Below are 12191 nucleotides of genomic sequence, written 5' to 3'. Positions count from 1 at the left end.
AAGGAAAAGGCTGGGGGGTGGGGGACAGAAGAAGACAGATTCATAAGTGCCTAAACTCGGAAGTGACCAAGATGTCCTCCCGCAGGTTGAATGGATAAACAGTGGTACAGCCACACGGTGGAATATTACTCAGCACTAAAAAGAAATGAACTATCAAGCCATGAAAAGACATGGAGGAAACTTATACACATACAGCTAAGTGAAAGAACCAACCTGAAAGGCTCCATACTATATGTTTTCAGTATACAACATCTGGAAAAAGCAAAACAGTGGACACAGTAAAAAGCTCAGTGGTTGCCAGGGGGTTAGAAGGGCAGGGTGAAAACACAGAGCACAAAGGATTTTTAGGGAAGTGTGAATACTCTCATACTATTAACAGTGGGTATGTGTCATTATCCGTTTGTCCAAACCCGTGGAATGTACGATACTGAGAGTGAACTACAATTGAAACCACAAACTCTGGGTGATCATGGGGTGCCACTGTAGGCTCGGCAGTCGTGACACTGCCCCACCCTGTTGGGGATGTGGACAACCCAAAGGCCAAGCATGCTTGAGGGTGGGGAATCTATGGGAACTCTCTGCACTATCTGTTCCATTTTGCTGTGAACCCAAAAACTACCAGAAGGAAAAAGAAGCCAGAGCAGCACACTGATGTTAACTGGCCCTAGCCTTCTCATGCCTTTATTACTTCCCCGCGTTTAGGAAGGTGGTAATTCTGCTCCTCAGCAGGCACACACTGGTGGCTGAAGACCAGGAGACAAGTGGAAGGCAGGAAGTTTTCTTTGGCCGAGTTTCCGTGCCCAGTGCTCCTTGGAGGCCTCAGACTCTGCTGGGCTTCTTGGGGTCCTTGTTCTTGGCAGGCATGAAGGCGTAGAGCTCCTCAATGAGCATCTCCATTCGGGCAGTGACCTCAGTCACCGTGTCGATGACCAGCTTCTGCTGCAGCTTCAGCTTGTTGTTCTCCCACAGGGCCTTGTTCTCCTCCTGGAAGATTCTGTGCTTCTCGCGAAGCACGTGAAGGGCCCTGTTCTCCTCCTGCAGGAGGCGGTTCTCTTCCCGGAGGATTTGCAGGTTCTGGTTCTCCTCCCGCAGGGCCTGCAGCACCTGGTTCATCTCTCTCAGTAGCTCCAAGGACTGGCTTCCATCCGGCAGGCCCGAGCCGGCTTTCATCTCTTCATCCCCAGAAGACCCAGACAGGTTACCGACCATCTGGCGTAGGACCCGGAGTGTCTTGGAGTCCTCCTGGGGGGTCGACGGCCCCTTGGACTCCTCAAAAGGTGAGGAGAGGCCTGTGCTCTGGTCTGGCAGCAGCCCAGGCACATGGGCCTCCTCATGAGGCAAGGGGGCTGTCTTGTTTTCCTCCCCGGGGCCTACCTTCTCCTCCGTCTGCACCCAGTAGGCCTTCCTCTGCTCCAACAGCTGCTGCAGGGCCCTGTTCTCTTCCCTGAGGAGCTGAAGGGTGCTGTTCTCCTTGCTGCGGTGCATCTGCAAGGCTGTGTCCTTCTTCACCACCTCCAGGGCCACATTGTCCTTGTGCAGCAGTGGCGAGGATGCCCTGCTCTCATCATGGCCCAGTGTGGCCTTGTGCTCCTCCCAGAAGACCTGCAGGATCTTGTTCTCTTTCCGGAGGGTCCTGTTCTCCTCCCGCAGGGCCTTGTTCTCCTCCCGAAGGGCCTTGTTCTCCTCCTGCAGCAGGTACTCCTTGGCCAGCCTCTTGTGGTGCAGCTTATGGTGGAAAGAGGAGGATGGAGAGAAGTACGGGGACTGGAGGCGGCAGTTTTCGTTCACCCACCGCCCATCCTGGAAGACAAACATTTCATCGCTGAGCTGCACCCGAGGAGGGTTGTAATCCAGCTCGAGGTCTGCCTGGGAAGTGGGGCGCTCCATGGGGTCCAAGGGCACAGAGGAGAAGCGATTCAGCGGGTAGGAGTGCTGGCTGACCACTCTGCGGCTCAGCCTGGGCAGGGCAGCCTGCCTGGCACAGCGTGGGGTGGGGTACAAATTGTGGAGCCTCAGGAAAGGCTCGGCTGTGCCCCTCTGTGGGAGAGAACAGAGAAGCCCAGAGTTAGTCAAGGAGCTAACATACCCAAGCTTGCTGATCCGATAAGAGGCCAAGATAACCCACAATTAACTCAGTTTGATAGTCCAGTATGGTCACAGAGGACACTTTTGTTTGGTCTCTTGGGAGTCCTCATGAGAAAATACAATTGATCCTCATTCTTCACAGCAGCTCTGTTTTGTAAAATTAACTGCAAAGACTAAATCACAAATACCAAACCACTGCTCCTAGGAGAAATGTAGGGTTAGGTTCCTGACAGCCTTCAGCCACGGTTTTGTCAATCAATACATAACTTTGTATTTATATGTATTTCTGTTGAAAGACATCTTACTTAGTATACATTATGAATTCATTCACATTGAACTTACAGCCAACAGCACTGTCTCTCATGCCTGAACAAAGCTTATCTAACCCATGTTTTTTCTCTATAAGGCACATCACACCTTCTTCCATTTAGGAACACTGGACAGACCTTCAATATACTTGGGGGCCATTTGAAATCATGAAATCACCCCAAGAAAAGCACAAATAAACTGTAAGAAGGACCCTATTCTACAGTATGAAAGCAGAAACAAGGCTTCTTAGCTAGAATGTGCACATCAGGTGACTTAAATTTCTCATCACTCTGTGCATGTCTGTAAATGACCACCAAAGTGCCACAGGTATTGACTGGGTGGTTACAGATTTCAGTGAGTGGGCAAATACACACATAGGGAATCCATGACTAATGGCAACTGCATATGTATTTTACAGGTTGAAAGCATTGATTTGGAGTCAACAAATATTTTGATTTCAGGCCCCACTATTTTATCAGTTACAAGGATATGGCAAGTTATTTGAGTTTCAGTTTCTACATTTTCAACTTGGGATAACTACATCAACTGCTTTGCCTCACAGAGATATTTTTAGGATTAAAAAAGATTATGTATGAAAGCATGAAACATGGGCTCTGGCACACTTCTGTCACCTTAGACGAGGAATAAACACTCTTCTCAATCAACCCCAGCTGCAGATATGGACCCATAACAGGCACAGGCAGAGAAGCAGCATGAATCTCCCCAAGAGACACCCAAATCACTGTGTCTGAAATGGTGGTGCTGTCCATTAGCAGAGCCTGCTCCCTTGTCCCATTCAGGCTTGTCCTTCACTCTTAGCAACCCTGAGGTCTGTCCTTCCAGCAGCCCCTTTCAAATCCACCAACAGAGTGTTAGGCTCAAAGCAGAGTCCAGCTGGTAATTTTGGAAAAGAAGGGTACCATCACGGACATATCACTGAGCTCTGATGGTTCAACACAGTTGTTGATAATGAGGACAGCAAAGAATACCAAGGAATTCATAGAGAGGAATTCATGATGGTGGCCCATACATCTCAAGACCATTATATATATATATAATGAGGATCAGAGCCACAGAGCTTAAATCCAATAAGCTAGTAGCTCTTATACTTTCCATTTTAGAATAATCAGCTGAGTGTGTTTAAAATTCAGACTTATTTTTAAAATTTATTTATTTAGTTTTGAGAGGGAAGGAGCGAGCATGAGTAGAGAGAGAAGGTCAGAAGGAGGGGGAAAAGCAGACTCCCCCCTGAGCAGGGAATCCCACATGAGGCTAGATCCTGGTACTCCAGGATCATGACCTGGACCAAAGGCAGATGCTTAACTGACTAAGCCACCCAGGCACCCCTTAAATGCAGATTTCGGAGTTCCCTACTTGTAAGACTGATTCACTTAGGATGGATTATGCTCCAGGAATCTGCATTTCCAATCAGCTCCCTCAAGCAATTCTGGCTACAGGTGATCAGGACAGTTCTGAGTCAGCTGGAATGTGCAGTCTGCCTAGTTGGAGGTTACACCAGGGTTAAAGGCTGAGGTATCAAGACTGGGGGTCATAAGAATTCTCATCCTCATTCTGTCGCTGATGGGCAGTATGAAACTAGAAACTTTTACCCTGTCTGAGACCCAAACATTTTACTAGTAAAAAAGAGAAAGCCAGACTCCCTGATCTTAAAGGCACCTTCAAGGGGTGCCTGGTGGCTGAGTTGGTTGAGCATCCAGCTCTTGGTTTTGACTCAGATCATGATCTCATGGGTCGTGATCTCAGGTGTTGTGGGATCAAGCCCCACCTTAGGCTCCATGCTCAGCAGAGAGTCTGCTTGAAGATTCTCTCCCCCTGCCCCCACTCGTACAACATGCACTCTCTTTTTCTCTAAAATAAATAGATCTTTTTTTAAAGACACCTTCTAACATTTAATGTCAATGAAATATACTGTAAAATGGAAATAAAAACACATGCCCTGTTTGGTTCACCACACTGTTGTAAAGATTGAATGAGACAACGATTGCAAAAGTGTTTTGAAAACTGCCAGGTGCCATGGAAATGTAAGGTATTGTAATCAAGAAATGTATAATTTGCTAATGGAAGAATTCTGAGGTGTATTCAGAAGGTGGTGAACAGGTGGAATGTGTCCTGGAGAAGAGGCAACAATTGCAGCAATGAATTTAAATAAAAATAAGACCATGATAGCTATTTCTAAATACACACAAAAAGCATTTCATCTTAAGTATATTGCAATGTTCTCCAAATATCAATTCCTCATTTCTTAGTTATTTTCACAATTTTACAGATAGAGAAGATAGAAAACAAGTCACATTGTCTGCATTAGGTATATGGGTATAGAGAGAAATATAATTTGCACGGTGTATCATGTTGGCTAGGATTCTTTAAGACCCAAAGAGCTAGATAAATAGAAGTCACAGTTCTATGCTATTAACTTTGCAATAAGCACATGTCATTAACTTTATAAGGATGTGTTTAATCTTCTAGATAGTGAGGGTAAAAGAACATTCTGCAATCAGAACGAACTTACTTTAAATAAATCCAGCCTCCATGGTTTTCATATTTCTCAATTAGGAAAGCACATTGGCTCTTGTGGCTGAACCTATGACCAGACTGAACCTCACTGTGGGCAGCCCAGCCCATTTAAAGTCCCTGGGTCCCAGATTTCAGGGAAGATTCACCATAGTCACTAAGGAGTGGATCATGAGAGGACCTCTCCATCCAATGTGGGGCCCCCCCACAGCAGGATCTCATTCTAGAAAACATTACCATGGAAATAATGGCTTTAGTCAACAGTGTGTATCCCAATCTTGAAAAGAAAAAGGAAGAGGGAAACAAATATTGAGCTCCAATTTCATCCCAGGCCTTAAGCTGAGCATTATGCCCACAGAATTAATTTAACCCTCGCCATACTGACTTAATGTTGTTATTATTATTCCCATTTTGCAGACAGAGAAACAAACTCAGAATCTAAGTGAAATTATCAGTGTGAGTTCACTCACTAATGTCACAAACCCAGTCCTGGCTGCCTGAACTTACAATGTGTGAATCACGCACACAGGAAATCACCATGGATTTCTCAAAGGACTTGTAGTAGTTAGGGGGTGAAGATAGTTTTGTTAAGTTTGTACTATGGAAAACTTCAAACAAACACAAAAAGAGAGAGAAGAGTCCATTAAACATCCATGTACCCCTCACCCAGCTTCCGCAGTTACCAAGTCCAGGCCACTCACATATTTCAACTGTACGTCCACCCAACTCCACCACCACTCCCCACCCATTGCATTGTTTTAAAGCAAAGTGTATAGACATCGTGTTATTTTACCCATAAATACATTAATATGTATTCTTTTGACAAATCGTCAATACCATTAACAATGATCACTTAATATGGGCAAATACTGAGTCAATGTTCTAATTCCCCCAATTTTCTTATTTCTATTTGATAATTATAATTATTTCATTTCAATGAGAGATGCACACACCTTGATCCAATTGAACATCCAAAGATAAATCACTAATGCTTTCTACTGTTTATTACTGCTCAGAGTATTCATGATGGTCTTTAACTCATCATATCCAGCTGCCTTTATTCTGCTTTGGGTACCCGAGGAGTTTTCAACTGTCCTCTCAGCAGAAATGCACTAACTAAAACCTTACCATGTGGATGACAGATCCCTCCCTAGCTATCAACAATCTGGATATTTGGACTCGTATCCTTACACATGCCATCAGGTGACCTTGGTCACATCCTCTCACCCTCTGACCTTGGTTTCCACATCTGTATAATGAAGGGTCGGTAACATGATCTCTAAATGTCTTCTTGGTCTAACATTCTCTGGTCTAGTGGACTCATGTTTATAAATGGGCACCACTATGGCCTCAGCTGCCCTCTTTACCATCCTTAACATCTTGCCCCCTTCCTTTAAATGGCCAATGCTTCCACACAGACTCTATGCCTTCTCTGTTACATGCCCACAACACCCGATCCAGAAAATGTTGACAGGCTAATAGGTCCCCTCTTTACTTCCTTCCCCAGAACCTAATTCCCCTTTCACGACTAGTCTTGTATCTTCCCTCCAATTGCCAGACAGGATCAAGGAGGTCAAGTCCAGTGTTGCCTCGTTAGCCTAGTGTCTTAGACAGAACACAAAAACATTTAAAAATTCTTTAGCAGTCATGGATTTATTTTCATGATTATTAGAAGAACATACCTGTTTTATCAAACCCAAAATCCTATGAGTAGTATCAAGATGAGGTTAAAGTAAATCAGTACCTTCTTCTGAAAGTGAGATTTATAAGGAAAAATACCAAATATCCAGGCAAGACATTTCAGAGACTCCAGGAATCATGATTAAAGACAAGAAAAAATGTTAAGACTAGATAAATTCTTTCTTTCCCCAGTTCCAGTCAGACCTAGCTGGACACAGTCCTTAAAGAAAGGCTCCTTCCTGGCCTTGTAAAAACTTCCCACCCTAAATCTGTTTCTACTCTGAATATTCTTGCACCAATTCTTGCTCCACATTTGTGTTGATGAATCAACTAACATTAATTTGGCACCTGGTCTCAGACCCTGCCTTCAGTGAACTTCTGGTCAATTTGAAAATTCAGTGAGTAGCACCAATTACTGCTTGGTGCAAATGAGGGAAGTCAAAGAGCAGTAGGCAATAACGTAGGCTGTACAATATGGGGGTCAAGGGACCAGGCATCATAAAATCCAAAAAGAGTCCTAGCTTTACGCTGTATGAGTGCGTGACCTTTACAAAAACATTTCATTTCTGTGCCTACATTTCCATATCTAGAAAATGTAGAGGCTAACATGATTCAGAGCCACCCTATATGTTTGTACAAATAACCAACTTTAGGGGATCCCTGGGTGGCTCAGTGGTTTAGCTCCTGCCTTCAGCCCAGGACGTGGTCCTGAAGTCCCAGGATCGAATCCTGCGTCAGGCTCCCTGCATGGAGCCTGCTTCTCCCTCTGCCTGTGTCTCTGCCTCTTTATCTCTCTGTGTCTCTCATGAATAAATAAATAGAATCTTTAAAAAAAAAAATCAAAACAAAATAACCAATTTTAGAGGGTGCCAGTCACAACTGCTGTTGCAGTGCACAACCTGTATAACCATCCACAAACAACCCTACTAACATCTGCCCTATTTCTTTTAGGGAGTTTGTTTCACAGTCCAAAAGTGAAAGGAGAATATGTCACCATTGGTCATGGGTTCATTATACCTTTCCATCACCTTGTTAGGAGGACAACCAAGAGACTCTTCCTCAGGAGTGCCGTGTTCACTGTTGTAACCTAAGATGCATTAGTGCCAGGGATCCAGAAAGGGGCTTGGGCACAGACATTTCCCTCCCAGAGCCCGAATCCCACCTGTGGATGGGAATCCCTCCTTAGCATAAGGCCTGGCCCTCTCCCTGGCATCTCCTTTTTAAGTACAAGTGGTCCTGCAAGGGAATTGCTTGAAACCACCAACTACCAAGTGCCTTTGTCTATTGAACTTGTGGCAAATAGAGAGCATGGAGGAAGAATGGCCAATGGGAAGGGGGTGGGCGAGAACAAAGGGGAGGTGATAAGACCAAGGTCTCTTACTGATACTGTGGAGTTTCTAAGGAACAGGACTCTCTCAATGGGACCTTCCAGGATGGAGTAGGCAGGCTTAGCTGACATGCTCTACAGTTCTCTCCACTCCTGGAAAACTATGGCTACCACACACTAGAAGAGATGTCCAAATGCCCCAGTAGACTCCAAACCTGCTGACCAAGTTTTCTGTAAACACCTACTCTCCCAACATTCCTGAGGGTTACAATCAGAGAACATTAGCCATGTGAGGTACTATTCAGGCATGTGGAGCTGAGGCCCCAGGATGCTGAGAGGAAAAGCCCGGTATGCTACTAATTTTCAGATGGAGGGACAAGGCTGAGTCTCATTTTCCTAATGTTAAATTAACTCAGCTGCCTAGCACCATGATACAGCCAACGTTGGTTTTAATAAATGCTAACAGGTAAGAGGGTCATTCACAGGTCAATGTGAATGATTTTGAGAGAATTATAAAATTAACAGCAATAAGGATAAAAATGTCACTATATGTGATAGTTTCAGGTAACTGTTTAACACAGAATCTCCTGGAATCTTTCTCCCAAATTGGGAGAGATATGGGGATTGTCAGCAGATTCCATAGCTTCTTATTCTTGAAGAAGCCCAAACAAAGGAGAGTGAGAACAAGAGTCCTCCATAGAGCACTGGAAGGTGCTGTTGGAGCTCATTCTGATCTGGTATAGACCCTTTGCTAATGATCTAGCTATAAACAATCCCTTCATGAGAAGTCACCCAGAGCACTCATCAGGGAAATAAGGAAGCCTGTGAGAATGGGATGGTCATGCGCAGAAGGAACCAGGTCGGCTAGCTTGGGCAAGAAATAACAGTGATGGCTGGCAAGTTAATGCACTGTTGGGAAATAGATCCAAAACCACAAATATTTAATGTGAGAAGAAAAACTGGAAAGCGATAAGACCTGAAAAGACCTAAGGGTGATAACAAATAGTGAACCACATGCATTTGCAGTGTAACTGAAAAGCCCAAATGCCCAGCATAACTGGGAGCTGAGAAGCCAGAGGCACTTTCTGGAGACATAAAAACGGATGGGCTGCGTCCCAGAATAAAGCAGCATGTGACAAATCCACACAAGGAACTTAGAGGCAGGCAGTTAACGTGCCCACAGAGGAGGTGCTATTTCCTAAAGGCAAGAGAAGAGAACAGAGAGAGCTAAGATGTGACCTGGCCCCACCAGGTGGCATAGGCCTAGCTTGTGGTGTAGTGGAGAGAGTGGACACTGGCCTGCTTTCAACCCCCTATCTAGCTCTGCCATTACTGGAGGGGCTGCTGGGGCTCAAGTTTCCCAGGCCTATACAATCCCTACCTCACACTAGCATTGCCCAGTGCCTGCCACATGACCAAACCAGTGCTCAGTCACTATTTTTTCCTCCCCTTGTTAACCAGCTCACTTTCCCCTGAGTCATGCACAATTTCATTTGGGGAGGTCTAATGAGTACACTGGTCCCTTCACAGTCCTGGTGGTGGCACAGTCCAGATAATCTAAATTTATAGACACCCACACCCCTCCCTCACAGTTTCAGCCTAGAGCATCCTGGCAGGTGTCTGAAACTTGGTGTATGACTTGGGTCTCCCTGGCAGGTATACCCATGAGGCCACATCTGCCCATGAGGGGTATACATTCCGTGCCCTCCGTGCCCTCCAAAACCACAACAGCAGCACCAAGTCCTGCAGTGCAGGAAGTGAATGGCCCCAGAACAAGCTTGAGCCTTCTTAAACCACCCCCCAGGTTCTGTTCACCTTCTCTCCTCCTTCAGGCTGGCCTATCTCTGGGACCTATGCGGGAAGAGTTGTACTAGGTATAGACAGAAGACTTTTTCCAATCTCTTTATCACATGACCACTATTTCAAATCCTATTCCTGGGGCACCTGGGTGGCTCAGTGGTTGAGAATCTGCCTTTGGCTCAGGTCATGATCCCGGGGGGCCTGGGATTGAGTCCCACCCACATCAGGCTCCTTGTGGGGAGCCTGCTTTTCCCGTTGTCTATATCTTTGCCCCCACCCTTCACAAATAAATAAAATCTTAAAAAAAAAAAATCCTATTCTTGCCCCTATCCCCAACCTCACCCTCAGGTTGGCACCCTCTTCCTGTCCCTTAGTGAGGCTGTGAACAAACCAAAGGCACAACACCCACCCTCAGGGGAGTAGTGGCCAGCAGAATTACATGGCATTTCAGTGGAAAGAATCAGACCTAAAGCAAGGTTCCTTGAGCTGTAGGAACCCTGTGGGCAAGCCATCCTGTCTAATGATCAGGACAAAGTAGCTTATAGTCTAGGCTTCATGAGCTGAAACTGATGAAGTGGCTACTCACTACAAAGTTATAAGGATAATGGGAAAACAAAGAGCCAGAATGTTCTTTTGTCCTGTCTTTCCCTCCTACTGAATATATTTGCCCAGACTGTTACAATTATCTCCACCTATTGAAAGAATGACAGAGGTCTTCTTTGTAATCTTGTTCTTCGCAAAATCCTTAAGATACGGCTTTAGAAAACATGTATATATCATTTTGTTATGTGTACTAGATATAATTATGTAGTTATATATTATATATGTAATTATATATTAAATATGTTACTATAAATAAATAAGTATATATATAGGATGCCCACTGGTACTCGATCCTGTTCCTACACACCCTGTACCTCGCTTTCAGGTAGTTACCTCTGCATTGGATTCCTCCAGCCTACATTTCAGCCCCTCTGGTTGCACAGCCATGATCTTCCAACAGTGCCTTAGGTGACTCTGGAGAAGCAAGGCTGCCCCTTTGTGACATAGCAGCAGGAGAAACAATCCAGTCAGGAGAACCCCACCAAGGAAACTGCTGCTTAGCAGGACAATACCTGAGACTCTCCAGACTGTCAAGACTTCATCCATTTACGGGCCTCCTTTCTGAGTTCCCCTTCCACTCTATCTTTGTATCCAGCAGGCCTCAATTCCCTTGGCTCCTCCAAATCACCCTGTACCTCTTGGTCCACGTCCTGGGCTTTCTACTCATGGATTCAGTCATATGCATTTGGTTCCAAGTCTCAGTTCTAATTCTCTCCCAGAAATCTGGAATGGCTGTACAATAGCAAGCACCAAAACACTGAAGTCTGGGAAGAATGTGGCTTACTTCAGAGTGTCATAGAAACTGTAAGCATTATGAGGGCTGAGAGGTCTTACCAGGTCACCGAACCCACCTTCCTCATTTGAGGGATGACAAACTGAAGACCCAGAGTAGCTAAGTGAATTCCCCTTGGCACACAGCTAGTTGGCAACTAGAGGTCCTGACTACCCTGTTCATTCTACAATATCTTGCTACAGTCTTGAAAGAGGAGGGTTATTCCGGCTACAAGGAAGTTGCACCCTTCTGTGATTATCCCTACCTGAGGCAGAACCACATTGATTGGAATTTCTAGGCTTTCAGATCTGGTATCTCTTTTTCTTGTAATATTTGGCCTCGAGTGCTGTGGGAAAAGAGAAAATAAAACGATTTCTGCTTCCCAGCCCATCCTCTGAGCTTCAATTGCTCAATCTGAAAAACAGATGACTTTCTATTCACTTATCCCCTCTTGTCAACTATGTACATTATGAAAATCTGAGTCTGAAACAATGTGATGATAGTATCTGAAAAGATGCTTATCAATCTCTAGACAGAAATTAAGACAGATTTTATAGTTGGTGTTAAAAACCTTCCAAAAAGTCTTTGGAGCAGAGATACCCATACCTAATACCTTTTCTAAGGTTATTACTTCTATCTCAAGTAAAAAGCCATACCAATGTTAGGTGCCAGGTATAGGTCCTATGTAGGAGTTGGTCACCAAAACACTCAGAACATTCCAGAGGTGACATCACAAAAAAATATGGTGTTTTTCAGGGCTCATGGTCTCTCTGAGCATCACAGGTGGGAATGAGGCACCTGACAGGAAGAGTCACCCTGGTTATGTCTACCTGGCTGGTCAGGGTCAGTGTGACACACAATAACCCAAACATTAGCCCCCTATTTGGTCATCTTTGCTACTATTCATATCCCCACTGCCTGGCTGGGCTGTAAGCCCTACCTTCTCTCTAGAGCTAGCATCTTCTACTTGGAGTTGTATCACTCAAAAAGGGAGAAATCCAAACTGAACTCATTTCAGACCAAGAGAAGCCACGGAGCCTGAGATATTTTCTGACACCCAACCAATTCTCCAATTCTCTGAAG

General features: G+C 45.0%; 1 protein-coding gene across 2 annotated transcripts; it reads right to left on the bottom strand.

Moving 5' to 3' along the window:
• Positions 1-819: 819 nt before the first annotated feature.
• CBY2 (chibby family member 2) lies at positions 820-11839 on the bottom strand. Of its 2 annotated transcripts, XM_041730919.1 has the most exons (3): positions 11765-11839; positions 11374-11454; positions 820-2037 (listed from the first exon to the last, which is right to left on the bottom strand). In XM_041730919.1, exons 1-3 carry the CDS (start codon positions 11837-11839, stop codon positions 820-822), a joined length of 1374 nt encoding a protein of 457 aa, XP_041586853.1. The 2 variants fall into 2 exon arrangements, with proteins under 2 accessions (XP_041586853.1, XP_041586854.1); XM_041730920.1 differs by lacking the exon at positions 11374-11454.
• Positions 11840-12191: the final 352 nt, after the last annotated feature.

Source organism: Vulpes lagopus, chromosome 16 (assembly GCF_018345385.1).
Source record: "Vulpes lagopus strain Blue_001 chromosome 16, ASM1834538v1, whole genome shotgun sequence".
Classification (NCBI taxonomy): domain Eukaryota; kingdom Metazoa; phylum Chordata; class Mammalia; order Carnivora; family Canidae; genus Vulpes; species Vulpes lagopus.
This window is presented reverse-complemented; position numbering and strand designations above follow the sequence as displayed.

Excerpts from the sequence above, each read along its gene's own strand:
- CBY2 (XM_041730919.1), bottom strand. The coding sequence starts at position 11,839 with ATGTCACCTCTGGAATGTTCTGAGTGTTTTGGTGACCAACTCCTACAT. Across the intron at positions 11,455-11,764 it reads ATACCTGGCACCTAACATTG|CACTCGAGGCCAAATATTAC; the intron begins GTATGGCTTTTT and ends CTTTTCCCACAG. Across the intron at positions 2,038-11,373 it reads TCAATGTGGTTCTGCCTCAG|AGGGGCACAGCCGAGCCTTT; the intron begins GTAGGGATAATC and ends TCTCTCCCACAG.